Consider the following 15688-nt stretch of genomic DNA (forward strand, 5'->3'; position numbering starts at 1 on the left):
ATCAGCAACAAGTATTTTTATTCTTGACCTCGTCCTCTTTGCATAGTCACTTTATCCTTCCACGTTAACTTATTTACTTGTATGAAAAACTTTCTCTTCTAAAAATTAATTTTCCAGATTAACATCATATTATGTCTACAAACACTTGAAGAAGAATTTTCTTTGACAATCTATCTCCTTATTCATCACTTATATTCAGTAACATTGTGACTGTTGATCCTGGTAGCCACATAGAGCTTTTACTCCTCTTGGGGTGCAATTTCCATGACCGCTGTGCATCCCTCACAGCAATTCTGGGCTTCTTTCACATCCAGTTCCCTCACTGCTATAGTCCACTTCAAAGACTTCTCTCATTTCCTTTATTTATTTGTTTGTTTGTTTCCCTTTTGAAGCAAAACCTCCAAGTACTGTACAGACCTATTTTTATTCAGCTGCCTGCTTCATTTATATGTAAGCAAATTATGATCACGTGCTCCAAATTTATTTTTAATGACCACCTGCTCTATGACTTAACTGCTATTTACAACGAACAAATCTTTTGTAGGCTCAGTGACTGTTTTGTGAAGGAATTTGTTCTGTCATGTTGAGACTTATAGGCCTTAGCACCACTATGATTATCAGAGATTATTCTCCAGTCATTAAATGTGAAATTAGTTTCCCATGGTAGCATAGCTCCTACTGGGATTTATCACCCAGTATTAGCACTCTCTCTACATATCCAATTATGAACTGGAGTGGTTCACAGTTGTTTCTGAGCTGCACCAAAAAAAGGCACCTCTTTTGAAATTTTTTTGGCAATTTCACGTATTATACTATTTTTGTTCTTCATTTCTATCTGTCCTGAACAGCAGGATATTTTAATACCAGGGATGACTGGTATTCTACCATATTTCTGTTACTTGCAGGATAGCTAGTTTCCACCCCATATTAGTTGTTCATATTTATTTCATACAAATATCTGGAAGGGACTTAAAAACATAATGGAGCCGAAGGCTCCCTAATAGTAGCAGCTAATATAAAAAAGGGCAATGGCAGCAAACTGAAGCTTGGGGAGGTTCTATCTCAATGCCCTCTGGTGTCACCCCCTTCCCAGGACTGAACTCGACATACCTTTGGCTGCCTGCCTTGTCTGCTGTTATTCTCTTACCACAGTTACTATATTCTTCCCCTTGTTGTCTAGACTTCTGCCCATTGATACCTCTTTATCTGTCATGATACACCTATTTGACTGTTTTTTGTATTCCTGTGTACTAAAATAGGTACACTGCTCTCTCCCAGCAGTTGCATCATCGTCAAAGAGATCTTTTGCATGTGATACATACACTGTAAAATTATATTTACTAACTAGCTCAGTAAGATGCACAACATTTTACTGGAGCTGTTTCCTTTAGCCAGGCCAATCCAGCATGCAGTGTGTTGCAGCTTTGGAGACTGGAAAAGAGCCCCAGCTTCTGCAAACCTCTGGAGGGATTTGATTACACAGAGCTGTCAGGAGTGGCTTGCTCCTGCAAGCCTTGTCCTTGCTTGAGGACAAACTTTGTCAATACTACTGTGTTCAAGCCACTCTACAGGCAGTAAGCCATGACTCGTTTCACAGACACAACTTCCCCCAGCTCCTGTGCATAAAAAGCTACCGGCCAAATCAGCTCCTTTAGGCTTGAAATGCAGTTTTGGCCCCACTGGTGCAGCAGGTAGAATTAATATTCCCTGTGAGGCTTTTCTAAGTGGGACTGGAGTGGTTAATGAGGATGGGATGTGGATGCAAGGGATAAGTGCATATCAAGAATTAATTGGAACAAACTGGGGTGGTTTCACTGCTGAGCAGGTGTCTGTCCAGCACAAATCCTGCTTGGGCTGGGCTTCAGGAAGTTGTATTGGAAGAGATGGAGAGATTGCTATCATGTTTGCTGCGCATGCGTACACATGCTTATAGCAGGCCACAGCAGGGCTAGGTTGTGTTACTGCAGGGCTTGAAAGACAGAAGAGAGGAACAGACCACCAGAGGAAAAAAAAAAGGCCATTTTCTCCCAGCACATCTGAAAGATGTGAAAAAAGGCAGTAGTTAAAATGTCATCAGAGCTCATCCATTCTCTCTCTAACAGCTGTGCTCTGGCTTGGTTTTTTTTCCATGATGTTTTTTTCCCATGAAGCAAGGGCTGACTTGGCAGCTTGTGGCTCCACAGTCACCGAGCAAAAACAGCTCCCATATGCTTCATGGCAGTTAGAGAAGGATCCACAGGGAAAAAAAAATACAGCTTCAAGCTCCAAACTTCTTGCAAAACTAAAATCTTCTAAAAAGCAAGCATACAGAGATGCAGCAGCTTTCATGGGGTGCTCAGTGAGCCAAGGGTGGTGAGAAAGGCTGACATAGCATTGACTCTTAAAAAGGTATCCAGCAAAAGCAGCCTTTCTTTGGGGTTTGGGGATGCTCCTTGACCCCATTTCCCTGCTGTCTCAAACCTTCAGCATTATGCCCTCCTGTTAAGACTCCTGTGCTTGGTAAAGAAAGAGTTAACGGGCTTAATGGTGGTGTGCTTTTTTTTTTCTTTTTCCTTCCGCTTTGCCAGAGTGAAATTGAAATTAAAACCACAAGTGCTGCTAGCAGTCTGGGGCAGGGGCTGATTCCTGTAAGTTTTTCTGTGTTTCAGCCAGCTGGAAGCCCTTCCCTGGGTTCAGCATGATCAGAGAGCTCATCCTGTGCTGCTGCGTGCTGGCTCTGCATGCGGGTGAGTCGGGGCTGGATCCTGCACTTCCACCCCCCAAAGGCTGCACCCTCAGCAGGGCTGGGAGAACAGCCTGGAAGAGGTTCATGCATTAAACTGTTTCTCTTCCCTCCCTAAAGGGCCAACGGAAGATCCCACAACAGTGCCTCAGTTTCGCAGGGTGGATATCGTCCTGGGCTGCTCCTACGTGTGGGATGGAGGATTGCTGCATGGCTTCGGTGGCTCACTCTCCAAGCACCCTGCTACCCTAGTGCTAAGGGGTATCAGCTTCACAGACGACGGGAGCTTGGGAGATGTAACTGACTACGAAGTCCCACGGGGAAATCCTGACTCCTCTCCTCCCATCATCTTTGAAGCCTCAGGTGAGTGGGAGAGCTGGGGTATGAGAGCTGCCTCCAGGGTTTTGACTGTTCACATGCACCAGGCTTGTACAAAAGATCCCTTGCCAAAAACAGCTGAGTAATTATGCCATTGTGTGTTGTTATTGCAACCTTAAAGAGCATTCCTATCTTTTGTCTTTGCTAACATCAGTTTCTTGGTAAGTGTGCATGAAGCCGAGCTGTCCCTCTCAGAGGGCCAGTAGCAGGTACTGGGAAGCATGTAGGTCACTTATGGGTGGTCATGTAAGATGCTTATACCTACACGTAAGCCCGTGCTTTGATCAAAAATACATACAGCCTGTCCCTATATCCAGCCACTCCTGCCTTCTTGCCACACTTTCTTTCCTTAATTGAGATGCTTCAGTGTTCCCTTTGTGTCTGGATTCGGGCCCCAAAAGAATAAACATTGCAAGTCTTCACTGGGTAGTTCACATACACAGCTTACTTTTTTGAGCTAGCTGAAGGGAATCTGTTCTGCTTATTCTCCTTTCCTAGCAGATTCCTTTGCTCACAGCAAACTCTGTGCAGGAGGAAATACAACTACCAGACTGAGGGATGTAAAGAAATCACAACTAGCCTCTCATATTCTTTACTGGCCTTAATAAGCCTAGCCTTGCATTTCTGCACCCTGACTGACCCCCACAGCACATCTCATCAATTTACTTTGCCTTCCTTTCGGACCCGGTTGGCTAAATCTCCTTCTCTCTCCTCACAGCCCAGTCAGTGTCCATCCCACATGCAGAGGCCCTGCTGCACATGGACTGCAACGGGGAGGAGGTGAGCTGCGAGGTCTCCCTGTACAGCTCCCGGTGGGACGGCGAGGGGCCCTGCCGAGCCTCCTGGTTCATGGCCACTCTGCGGCTCTCTGGTGGGATCAGCATCGCCCTGGTGCTCAGAGGACCCTGCCCTGGCGGACAGGAGGAGGAGGGACACGATGCAGTGCTGCACCCAAAGCTGAGGATTCCTATGAGCAAGGAGGGGACGTTGCTGACCACAGGTGACCAGGTGGCTGAGGGTATCCCCACAGCACTGAGGGACATGAAGGAGGGGAGGCTGCCACCCTAAGAGCCCTATGACCCACCTCTCATCAGGCCCTGAGGGCTGCCAGAGGAGTTCCTTAGGAAAAGACAGGTTGTGCAGACCCCTTTTATAAAGGTCCTTCCTCGAGGACAGTCTTGCCACCCCCTGTGCCTCCTCTCTGAGTTTCCAATGCCCTGTCCCCTGAGGATAGCACAGAGTCACAGAGTGGCTGAGGTGGGCAGGCCCCTCTGGGCCATTGCTCCAGCAGGGACACCCAGAGTAGGTTGCCCAGAGCCATGTCCTGTCAGCTTTTCAAGATCTCCGAGGAGGGAGACTCAAGCATGTGCTTCAAGACCATGGCATGCACTTGGTGTCCACCTGTTTGTCCACCTACTAACCCCACTGGGCTGGCTTCCTCCAGTTCTTCAGCCCACGTGGCCCCTGGGGCACCACATAAGGTGCCACCTCTGTGTGAGGACAGCACTGCCTGCACTTCCCACCTGAGGGTGCCTTTTTTAACCACATCTGTTTAACTCCCTGCTTGTCTGTATCCTTCTTTCTGTTTCTAGTTGAATTTCAATCATCATCAAGCAACACTTCCCTGCGCACACGTCTCGGCGGCTCTGTTACGCTCGACTGCCGCTTTGCCTTGGCCCCCAGCTCCGTGCTGTCCTCCCTGGAGTGGAGGAGGCAGCACCGAGGGAGAGGCCGGAGCGTTTACCAGTACCAGGTGGGGAGCACAGGCCCTGCAATGCAGCCGAAAGTCCACGTGGACATGGCACAACTGGGGAGTGGAGACGCATCACTGAGCCTGCAAGAAGCAACTGTGGATGACGAAGGGATGTACATTTGTCTGGTGTCCACTGCACAGCACCAGGCCCAGCACAACATCCAGCTGCTTGTGGCTGGTGAGGAAGGCAAATCCCTGGGGGTTACAGAAGTCCCGTGTTCCCAGGCACTGAAACTTCACTCAGCACCCTTACTCTGTTGCTCCCAACACACATTGTCACAGGCAGCTTGTGGGTGGATGGCACTCGTGTTGCCTGCTAACAGTTACTAAGTCTAATCCCTGTTTTTCCCTCTCCAGAGCCCCCAAGGGTCCGTGTGCTTCCATCAGTGGTGTCATTCGAGAGCGATGAGACAATTACACTGTCCTGCATCATTGCTGGCTATTACCCCCTGGATGTCTCGGTGAGCTGGACACAGAGGTCTCCTGAGCATGAAGAGGAAATTCGTCTCTCAGACACACGTTTCTCCAGTCACCGGCAAAGCCAGGATGGCACCTACAGCATCACCTCCTACCTCAGCCTCAGCTCTGCCACAGCACAAGCACCAGCCACCTACACCTGCCATGTTTCACACGTGGCTCTGGAGGAGCCCATCTCTGTTAGTGCCCATCTGAAGGCACCAGGTAAGTGCCAGGGGTGGAGGGTCAAGTCCTTCGTCCTGCCTGGACCTCCTGCCACCTCATCACCCACCACAAGGATTAAAATCTCTGAAATGCACCACACTTGCCTGTTTCTTCCTGCTCTCCTTCTGGTGTCCTCTTGTACTCATCCTCTCTTCCCATTTGCTTTCAATCTCTTAGCCTGCATCTCAGCCCCTGAAGATTTTTCTGGGAGCAAGTATCTAATTTCCTTGAGGGGAAAAGAAATTTTATGACCGAAAGTTGAGCAACAGAGCAAAAGTTTGTAGCATGCGGGCTGGAGTCCACTTGGACAGACACAAGAGAACAGCCATGACCCAAGGAGTTAGGTGCCTAGCTGAAGCTGATGTTCAGCTGGAGGCTGAAGCTTCTCAGGAGTTGTAGTCCCAGCAGTGCAACAAGTGCTTCTCCCCTTTGGAGCTGATGTGCAGTTGCTGCTCTTCTTGCTCTCCTTCCTAAAGGGTCATTGCTTCTATGTATCCTTCTGACCCAGCAGGGAAAAGCAAGCAATGCTGCTGTTTAATAAATTACGACACATCAGTCTAGCCAGTATAACTGGCCCTGTGTCTGTGGCTTTAGCGCACGTGTTTCATGTCACATTGGTGTATCTGACAAGAGCACGTGCTGTGTGGGCTTGTTGAACTGTGACAACTCGCTGTCTGCTCGGCTGCTCAAGTGAGTGTAATGTCCTTGATCCTCCTCTTCCTCTACAGAGCACAAGGGATGGGAAGGACTGATGGGGGTGCTCATTGCCACTGCCATTTTCATTGCTGTCCTCTTCGCTGTGCTCAGACGGAAAAGAGCAGGTAGGAGGTTAAGCACCAAGCTACTTCCCTGGTATGGGAGATGGAGCAAGGGACATCTTCCTTAAATTGGCAGCTCGGTGCCACTGGTGGGGAGGTCCTGCTGCCCTCTCCCTTTCCTCCCTTGCCTCTGCAGTGTGCAGGGCTACCATCCCATAGCTGCGGTCCTCCTGCCCTTCCAACGCCTCTTGGCAGGGCAAGGATGCAGTGCTCTTCTCCATTCACTTCTGGTGGATCCCTGCACAGGGTGATGTTCTGTACCACTTTGGTCTTACTGAATCTTAGGTGTGTTTTTTTTTTTCTTTTTCTTCTTTTTTTTTCCCCCTCTTATTTTCAGCTAAGCCAAAGTCTGAGCAACTTCTAACAGTTTTGGAGTAAAAGAAGCTCATGTCACCCACCCACCCTCCTTTGTCTCCCTTCTCTTGACACATTCTACTCAGGAGAGCCAGCCTTGTCCATATATTGGACGAAAGCTATTGGTCAGTATGGGAACAGCAGGACTGCCCTTGCTGGAGGAGTTGAGTGGCCATTCAGAGACAGAGGCTGAAAAGAAACACTGGAAAATATGCCTTCATCTCAGGAGGGCAACACTGACAGGCTCAGCTCTTTGCTGGGATGCCGTGTTAGATGGAACATGCATGCATTTTTAGAAATTACCCTTTTTCAACTTCAGGGAAAAATAGTTTGTATATATATATATGAGTGCTTGTATTACTGTATGTGTGCACGTGTCTGTATAGATATGTGTATGTACATGTACATGTAAATAGGTATGTGTCTGCAAATGTGTTTAAGTACATTCAGGTAATATTAAGCTTCTTAAGTAAGATATTTATTTTTTATGTATGTATATGTTTTATCTGTAGTGTTGGACAAATAAGTAGGTACTTCAAAATTGGTACTTCAAAATGGTTAACCCTCAAACTGGGGTAAGTTATGGCTTAAACTGTTTGAATGCCCAGCAATCAGAAAAATATGATGAAAGTTCTCCATTGAAAAGTTACAATTTTTTTTTAATAGAAATTTCACTGGCAGATGTTTATAAGGTGGAAAAGATCTGTGGTTCTGTAGTTGTGAAAAAGATAGACTCACTTAAAAATCTTTTCTGCCTAACAGGGAATTTGAAGGTAACACTCAAAAATCTTGTATATAAGCAATGGGAATAAATAAATTAATTAATTAATAGATAGTAGAAGGAAGGTGTAGATGGAAAGAAAGTTAATGGTACACAAGTGAGAACTTATGAAGCATACGTGAAGCATACAAACTGATAAGGACTGCTCAAAATATCTGGGAAAAAATGGATTGCTGCAACTGCTAAAGGCTCTTGGAAGATTTTTTTCAAAATATGTTGGAATCCAAGAAATCCTAGCAACAGCCTCGTACGAGGTGGCTATAGGTAAAGCTGTTAACAGAGAAGATTTCAGATGGAGACTTTTTGATACAGAGAAGACAAATGTTGTAAAAAGAAGTAGAATTATGTATCCAGATTACATGAGGAGAGTAACAACTTTCTAATCTACCTGTGAAATAAGGAGGGTTTTTAACAGCTTTTATTAAGCTTAAGTATTTTCAGATCAGTAGGCCAAGATAATTTGCATCTCAACATCATAAAAGATTGGGCTGAGAAGGTGTCTGGTCCAATGGAGTTAGATATTTAAACATTCTGGAATACTAGAGAAATTCCAAGGTATTGGAAGAGCAAATTGTGCCAGTGTTCATAGACAAAAAGTTAGACAACTACATGACTGTTAAATAGCAATAGTCATAGGTAAGACAGTGTGAAGCTAATACAAATCAGCTAACAACAGCTTCAAAAATGAAAATAACATTAATAATTTAGTATGTTGCTTTATTTTTTTAAAAAGTTGTGAGAAAAATAACTCAATTCGTTGATTAAATAATACATTTGTTTGATAAAAATACTTGGGCAGATTTAAGAAACCAATGAATTTGTAAATCAGCAAGACATTCCGAAGAAAAAAAAATATATATAGTGTATGTATGCATCATAATTTGCATCATGTGTATTAATTACTGCCTTAACAGACAAATATCAAAATTTAATTGTTCAAAAAGAAGTATCAGTCACTGCTGCAAGCGTGTGCCTCTGCAAAAACTGATGGTGATCCCAGTGCTTTTCCACATTTGGATCAGGAGATATAATTATAAAAATTATTGTCGATAAAAAATTGCAAATGGCAAGATAGGTAGCTAAAGTGGAGGGAGTCCTTTAGACCTACATAAGCCACTAGATGTTCAGCAATGCTCATCTGTTAAGTTGACCATAATCAAACAAGACGAGATGCTCAGTAATGCTAGTGGCATCTCCCTGGGTACTGGACCACCACACTGTCTCAATGCTCAATGATCTCAATGATCTGTCAGCCACTGTTAGTAAGCAGAATACCTTAAAGTGACCATTGGAAGAAGGTAACTGCTGGCAGAAGCAGCTTTTGCTTGTAGCATTTTTTGATGCATACCCTCACTCCCAGAGAGTGCTAATCTGGAGCTTTTTGCACTGCCCAGTGTATTCAAAGCAACCCCAAGATAAGGGATGAGTGTTTGGATGCAGGTATGTGGCAGCTTCTGTTTGTGACTGAGAACACCGAGCGGAAGCACAGCAAAACCTGGAGCTGCCACAGCTGTCTGCAGTGCAGGTGCACACATTTAAAAATATATGTATGCTGAAAGCTTGGAGGTGGTACAGAGCTAAACGACAGGAACAATTAGGAAGCTCAGAAAATGCCTTCTGGGGAGGCATTTTGAGACATTGCTCTGGTCTTACTAAGATAGTTTCTCTTAACTACATTACAGAAGGTAGGGTACTGATGGCACCATAACCTGCAGAGAGATGCCCAGTGAGAACCAAAGGCTGCAAGTTACATTTAGGCATGTACAGAGCAGAATAAGATATAATGTACTCAGTGGTGAAAAGGATTGTCCTAGCTACCTGTCAATAAAAATGGTAGACCATCTCACAAAGTCTTCAAATAAAGGAGAGATTACTGTTCTGAACCTGTTCTTTAACCAAAACGGTTAATGACCTCAGAGAGATTGGTCTCTTTATTTAACAAAATGCCCAGGCCTGTATTGTGTGCGAAGTGTGAGCTGGTGATTTGTCTACTTTTTTGGCCCATAAAACAGCATAAAACAAAGAAAAAGTAATGGAAAGATGTAGGAGATGCATTAGGAATGGTTGTATCCCTTGCAAGGAGACATATACTGTGGCACTTGATTTTACTCAACAGCCTTTTCTCTGGTGCTCCCCACTTATGTCCCTGTATTACTGTGCCCCTGAAGTTTTCAAGCTGAATTTAAACCACAAAAAATCAGACATACACCCTAAAGGAGAAAAAGTAATACTGGTAAATAAAGTGATGCTATGTTTAACAACAATGTTCCTTACATTTAAATATAAAACGCTTGTTACAGAAAATACTACCAAAAGACTAAAAGTTTGCCAAAGATAAACTTGATTGCATTATAAGGATATGAATAATTAATACTATATGTTCTGTGTCTCTGGGAGACAGCCACTCTGCCTTCCAAGGTCAAATGTGCAGTGGCCAAGTGCCACGTGGCATCAGTGCCTGCCCATGTGAACTGAGAAGTAGGAATCTCTTCATCATCTGATTAGCTGCTAGTCAGACCAACCCGCTATAAGGTACGTGTCAATAAAAAAAAAAAAAAAAAAAAGGCATTAAATGTAGAGGTTTTAAATTAGTTCTTTAGGAGAATTGTTTGATATAAGGTATGAAATTTGATAGGGATTTTATCAACCTGCGAAACATAAGATGAAGTTCTCCACACTCAAGTCAATACAGGACTGCTTAGGGGCTGTGACTGTGTTGTATCATGAATACAGACAAGTCAAAACTTCTAATTTGGTATTGAAAGATTCGTCACTGTGAGCAAAGCTGAGCTCAAGACTATCACTTCCACATAGGTTCCCCTTGTTCAATTATGCCTCATTCAATTTAAGCTAGCAAAATTGACCCAGAGGTCTAACTACATTGGTTTAGATGCAGTTTATGAACATAGCTAAATTTTGGCTAGTATGCATCTCAGAGTGAACATGCATTAACTAGAAGGCATTTGTAAAGTATTTGAATTAACTTTGTGTTCACTTCAGCCTGGCAGTGTACATCATAATCCAGAGCAACTGAGGACATTTCTTGTCTGGAGCCAGACTGCAGCACAGGTGCCTTATTCAGTCGAAGCCCTTTTCTGGACAATGGCAGACACATTATATGAGTGGTCACTCATGACCCTGAAGGACAGTGTGCAGGCCCTCACCAGCCTTCTCCAGCCACGCAGCTGCTGCCTGCATGCCACTGGAATTCAGTGTTCCCATTGCAAGGCACCACAGTAAGGACAGGCTGAGCAAAGACTGCTTTTAGAATCATGGAGATGTCACTCTTGAAACATTTGAGAACGACATCTCTGAAAATATCAGGAGTCCACCCTCCCTGGGCGGTGCTCATCCTTACTTGTAATCACCAAGGCCATCACAGATCAGACTAGGAAGAATCCTTCTTTTTGTGCATGAAGTGTTACAGCTGAGAGAGCCATCCTTCACAAAGCTTATTTCCAACTCGGTACCACATGCTCAGGCTGAGGAGCTTCAAATTCCACCAGTCACCCTACAGCTCTCATGGACTCATAACAAAGGGCCTAACATAGGGGAATTATTCGAAGCTACAACCTGTCTTCCATAGTCCACCAGGCAATGATGGACAGTACTCATGCAAGCCTAGTGTGCAACAGGAAACAGATTTCCACACTGACCACAGAAACACCAAACTTCTCCACATCTCCCCCATCTTTGCCAACAAGCTGCAGGTGGGACAAGGTATCAGGGCAAGCACTCATGCCCTCCTACTGTACTTGTCTTCCAGATCAGAAGCTTGAAACAGCAAGCTCTAGTTCAAGAACTTAGCATTACAGTCCTCATAGATATTTTCAACAGCTGGACAGCTCTTTTTGTAGAGATGGTCATCTCACAGCTATACAATGGCAGTTTCTCCTCCCCAGAACTGGTCTTTAGGAAAACTGCCCCTGGGCTTTTCTCTGTAAAAAGCGTGAAATGCTGCTCAATGACATGTATTCATTAGGACTGTCTGTTTGCTTTTCTCAGTAACAGCAGTCTTCTGCATTAACCATTTTCTCTGGCCTATTCTTCATCTGGAGTTCAGTAATGGAAGCAATGTTAAGGTACAACAGGTTATGAACCTCCTGATCTCATATAATATTGCATACTCCCTTTCTCTCTCTCTTTCAGAGAGGGAAGGGAAGGGAAGGGAAGGGAAGGGAAGGGAAGGGAAGGGAAGGGAAGGGAAGGGAAGGGAAGGGAAGGGAAGGGAAGGGAAGGGAAGGGAAGGGAAGGGAAGGGAAGGGAAGGGAAGGGAAGGGAAGGGAAGGGAAGGGAAGGGAAGGGAAGGGAAGGGGTTGGTCTTGTCTTATCCAAAAGCCTCCAGCTCTGTTACAACCACACCCTAAACACTTCTGCAGATCCCCAACTCCAGCTTTTCAATCATCAACTTTCAAAGAAATAACTGCCAGAAACGCAAGGCAGTACTGGACAATGCTGATGGACAGCTGAGGAGAGGTCCAGGTAGGATGGGCCAACAATAAGGAGCAGCAAAGGAAAGTAAAATAACTGCAAAAACAGGAAAGGCAATACTTCATTGTTTTAAGGATTTGTGGAATAACTTAAGTCTTGCCGTCTATGCTCCAAACTGTCTGGCATGAGTCATCTTCTAGGAGTTATATAACTTGCTAGCCTATATTGCAGTGTCACTAGGCTCTACAGGCCTTCCCACCACTACCAGGCATGATCTGTGGGAGAAGGAGGGCATGGCTTTCTTTTTCTTCTGAGTTCGTTTGTTACATTTCTGTTCAGCTCCCTTTTCTATCCTCATACTCAACACTGTTTTTCACCATTTTCTTTTCCTCTTTTTCAAACACTTCTGAAGTCACGTGTTTGCTTGGTATTGATTTCTTTATTAATTGCTGTTTTTCTCTTCTTGTTTTATACATTTATATATACATAAATGGTTCTCAGAGACCCACCCTCCCATGAAATACCATAAATACCCTACTAAGTTCTTAGTGTGGAAGATCAATTGCCTCAGGTGATAAATGTGCACAGCATCATATCAGGAGGTGGGCAGCAAATGCTTTGGGACCCTTCACTAGCAGGGAATTCGGAGGGCAAAAGGCCCTACAGTCCGTGAGTTAAACTCTTTGCCTCATCAACCCTTACAGAGCTTCACTTCTTTTTTAGATTGCCTGTTCTGCCTGATCTTTTGAGGGTTGGTTCATATTGACTGGGAAGAAGGAAAACTTCCCAAGCAGAGGAATGAATCAAACCCATCTGAACTATTAAAAAGGATTTGGGAGAGTGGGGTGATGTCTTCTGCTCATCCTTTTGTAAAGGGTGTGATGGGATGTGTTTCCTCAAGCCATTTGGCTATGAGACTCGGCCTTACCAGTAAAAGAAACAAAAGATTTATAGATGGGCTTCTTTAATTAAAGACTTAGTTTCCTGTGGATTCCCTTTTTGAGGGGCACAGCCCCACAGCATATTCTAAAGAAGGAGAGGATCACCATCACCAGAGCAGAGCCAAGAACCAGAAGCAACATGTAATCCCTGCAGTGAAAGTGACTGAGGAGGGCACCTGGAGAATTACGTGGGGCAGCATCAAAACTGGAGGTAAACATAAACTAGGTTGCCTTAACATCAGCTCGAGCAAAGCTCCAGGCGGGCAGCAGATAGCATCTGTGCCTAGCAAGCAAAACTCTGCTGTACCATGCCGGGTGCTGTGCTGTGCTCAGATGGTGACTAGGCACAACAGCGTGATCCTTGCTGGCTGAGGAACAGCAGGTGTCAAGAAAAACTGGTCTGAGGTGGCTGCGTCTGCTTCAGGTTTCCAGGAACAGGCAGAAGAGATCATGAAAGGGGTGGGGATGCAGGCCTGGGGAGTCAGGTGGTTGTTATAATGGTTATATTGTTCTGGTTGGAATGAGGAAATTAAAGATTTCAGCTAAGCAAGAGAGTGATGGGGCAAAAACCTCAGAGAATCTCCATCCTGACCTCCCCACACATTGACTGCCCCTCAGGACACAGCAGACAGGGAACTCACTGGATTTGATCTCTCAGACAGGTGTTAGTCTTAGTTATGCCAGTGGGAGGCAGTTTTCATACAGCCCTTTCCACAGTTGATCCTATTGCAACTGGATGATACTGAGGTCCATATCTGAGGAGCTGTCAGTCTGGCTGAGTGAGCCTAAACAAAACCCTGGGTTTAGGAAATATGTGGCAGAGACAGAGCTTGAAATCCTATTTTCATTTCTCAGTGATTTTCATGTCACATCAACAGAATTGCTCTCATCTCTGCATCAACAGAATTGCTCTCTGCAACCACTCTGTTCCTAGAAAGTAGAAATGAATAAACACACTGAAAAGGAGCCTCCTCAGGACACAAAGGTGTGGAAGTGAGTACATGGACATGCTCCTGCTGCCTTTGGTACTAGCGCTTTTTTGGACAGATACCACTGCCAGCTAGCAAAGTTGCATTAGTAGCCATGAAGAAGGCACTCAACAGCCCATTAGACTGATTTGCAAATCCCTGCCAGCTGTTTAATAATGATTCTCTTCTGCTTCAAGTGATTCCATGGATCCTGGGTAAATAATTCCTTCCTGAAAAGCAACAGCAGTACGACGTGTAGCCTCACATCTAACCATCTTTACCAGCTACTGGGCTGGTGTTTCTTTGGTCAGATGCTTCAGTTAAACTTATAGCATCATATGTGCCTCTACTCCTTGACATTTTGGGTTACTAGTTTTGATGCAGAAATACATAATCAGCTGTAGATAATGCAGAAATAATCTAGAAATAATTGATGGCTTCTACCTTGCAACGGAAGGAAAAGCATTGTGTGACACTGTTTTATATATACTTATACAAAAGAACTAAAATGATCAAAGGACTTTCAAGTAGTTCAAAAATGTGTATAATTTGTTACAGCTGCAATCCAGATCAAGTGGATATAGATGAAGTACTGTAGAGAGAGCCTTTCTTTTTCTCCCACCACAGTAGCAGTGCATTGCATAACAAAAAGTTTGTCTTATTTTAAAAATCTGTGTGCATTACAGATCATTATCACATTCTTACTTGGGCAGCTAGGGGACACACCTGATAAGGAAACATTTCAAATTTGATGCCATAAAAAATGATTCATGTTTACTCAAAGGTTTCTCAGTAGCTATAAAAAGCAATCATGCATTCAGCTTGTGAAGATGTGATATTCAGAAGCACTGTCCGCAACAACAGTGTGCTTCACATTTCAGCAGGGTAGAACCTAGAGTCAAACACCTGAAGGGAAAGGATCTTCTCGTTATAAAGCTCCTTGGATTCAACACTTTGGTAGAGGTCAAGTATACATGATGAATCAAAACTTCCAGAAAGAACCTGCAATGCTTGACGGAAGATCATTCATCCTAACGGAAGACTCGGACCATTCGCCCTGTAGATGCTGAGCCTGAATCCTCCTGCAGTGCTCTGAGGTGTGCCACAGCAGCAGGTAACATCTGGCAACCAGAGCTTCTCACCAGCATGAGATAGGGGAAGGGGAATTGCTTCAATCACAGCTAAGAGCAACTGGAAACTATGGAAGAGCCAACAAGTGTTGTTGTTTTTTAATTCTTTAGAAGAAAAAAAATCCAATATATGAAAAAGCCTCCTGAAAAATAAATATATCTAGATGTGTATGTGTATGTTGAGAAACATAGATATATGATGTATGTAATTTATGCATATATAAATATAAAACTTAAAACACATACACCCACACTCTAATTAGTTGCTATTTTTGTCCAAACTGGCAAAGGCCAAAAGTTCTCCCAAGCAACCTGATGATGGAGATTGTACGCTACGACAGACGTGCTGAGAAAACTGCTTTAGGCTGTCATTTGAAGACAACAAATCAGTCCAGATGTTTGACTTTTTAATTTTTCTTCACGTCAAAGGAAATTTTAAAAATGTCACTTACCTTTGTTTCACAGCCAGCAAAAAGTTTCTGGACTTCCTGTCCTGTGTTTCTGAACTCAACTGCAATGATCAGTCAAAGATGGTTTAAAGTGCTGTGGAAATCATAGAATGCCCAATTATCAGCTCTGCCAAATTCGGCTCTAGTTTTGTGAGTGCCACTAACTTAAAGGAGTATAAAATGGGCATTTCAGAGGCATTTTTTATATTTTTGTTTGTTTGTTTGTTTTGTATTTATGGCACGATTCCAGCAAGACTGATGCGGTTTTAGAGGATGGTCTGT

General features: G+C 44.2%; 1 protein-coding gene across 4 annotated transcripts; it reads left to right on the forward strand.

Annotated features, from left to right (window-relative positions):
- The first annotated feature begins 1925 nt into the window (after nt 1-1925).
- Nucleotides 1926-12673, forward strand: TAPBPL (TAP binding protein like). 4 transcript variants are annotated; one of them, XM_035571578.2, is made up of 10 exons: nt 2159-2388; nt 2649-2726; nt 2843-3085; nt 3819-4100; nt 4693-5031; nt 5211-5534; nt 6263-6355; nt 11493-11569; nt 11867-11969; nt 12642-12673. In XM_035571578.2, exons 2-10 carry the CDS (start codon nt 2678-2680, stop codon nt 12665-12667), a joined length of 1536 nt encoding a protein of 511 aa, XP_035427471.2. In that variant the 5' UTR covers nt 2159-2388; nt 2649-2677; the 3' UTR covers nt 12668-12673. The 4 variants fall into 4 exon arrangements, with proteins under 4 accessions (XP_035427474.1, XP_035427471.2, XP_035427473.1 ...); XM_035571581.1 differs by lacking the exons at nt 11493-11569; nt 11867-11969; nt 12642-12673 and adding an exon at nt 6690-8367 and having other exon boundaries at nt 1926-2388; XM_035571580.1 differs by lacking the exons at nt 11493-11569; nt 11867-11969; nt 12642-12673 and adding an exon at nt 6793-8367.
- Nucleotides 12674-15688: the final 3015 nt, after the last annotated feature.

The sequence above is a fragment of the Cygnus atratus genome, chromosome 1 (genome assembly GCF_013377495.2).
Source record: "Cygnus atratus isolate AKBS03 ecotype Queensland, Australia chromosome 1, CAtr_DNAZoo_HiC_assembly, whole genome shotgun sequence".
Classification (NCBI taxonomy): Eukaryota; Metazoa; Chordata; class Aves; order Anseriformes; family Anatidae; genus Cygnus; species Cygnus atratus.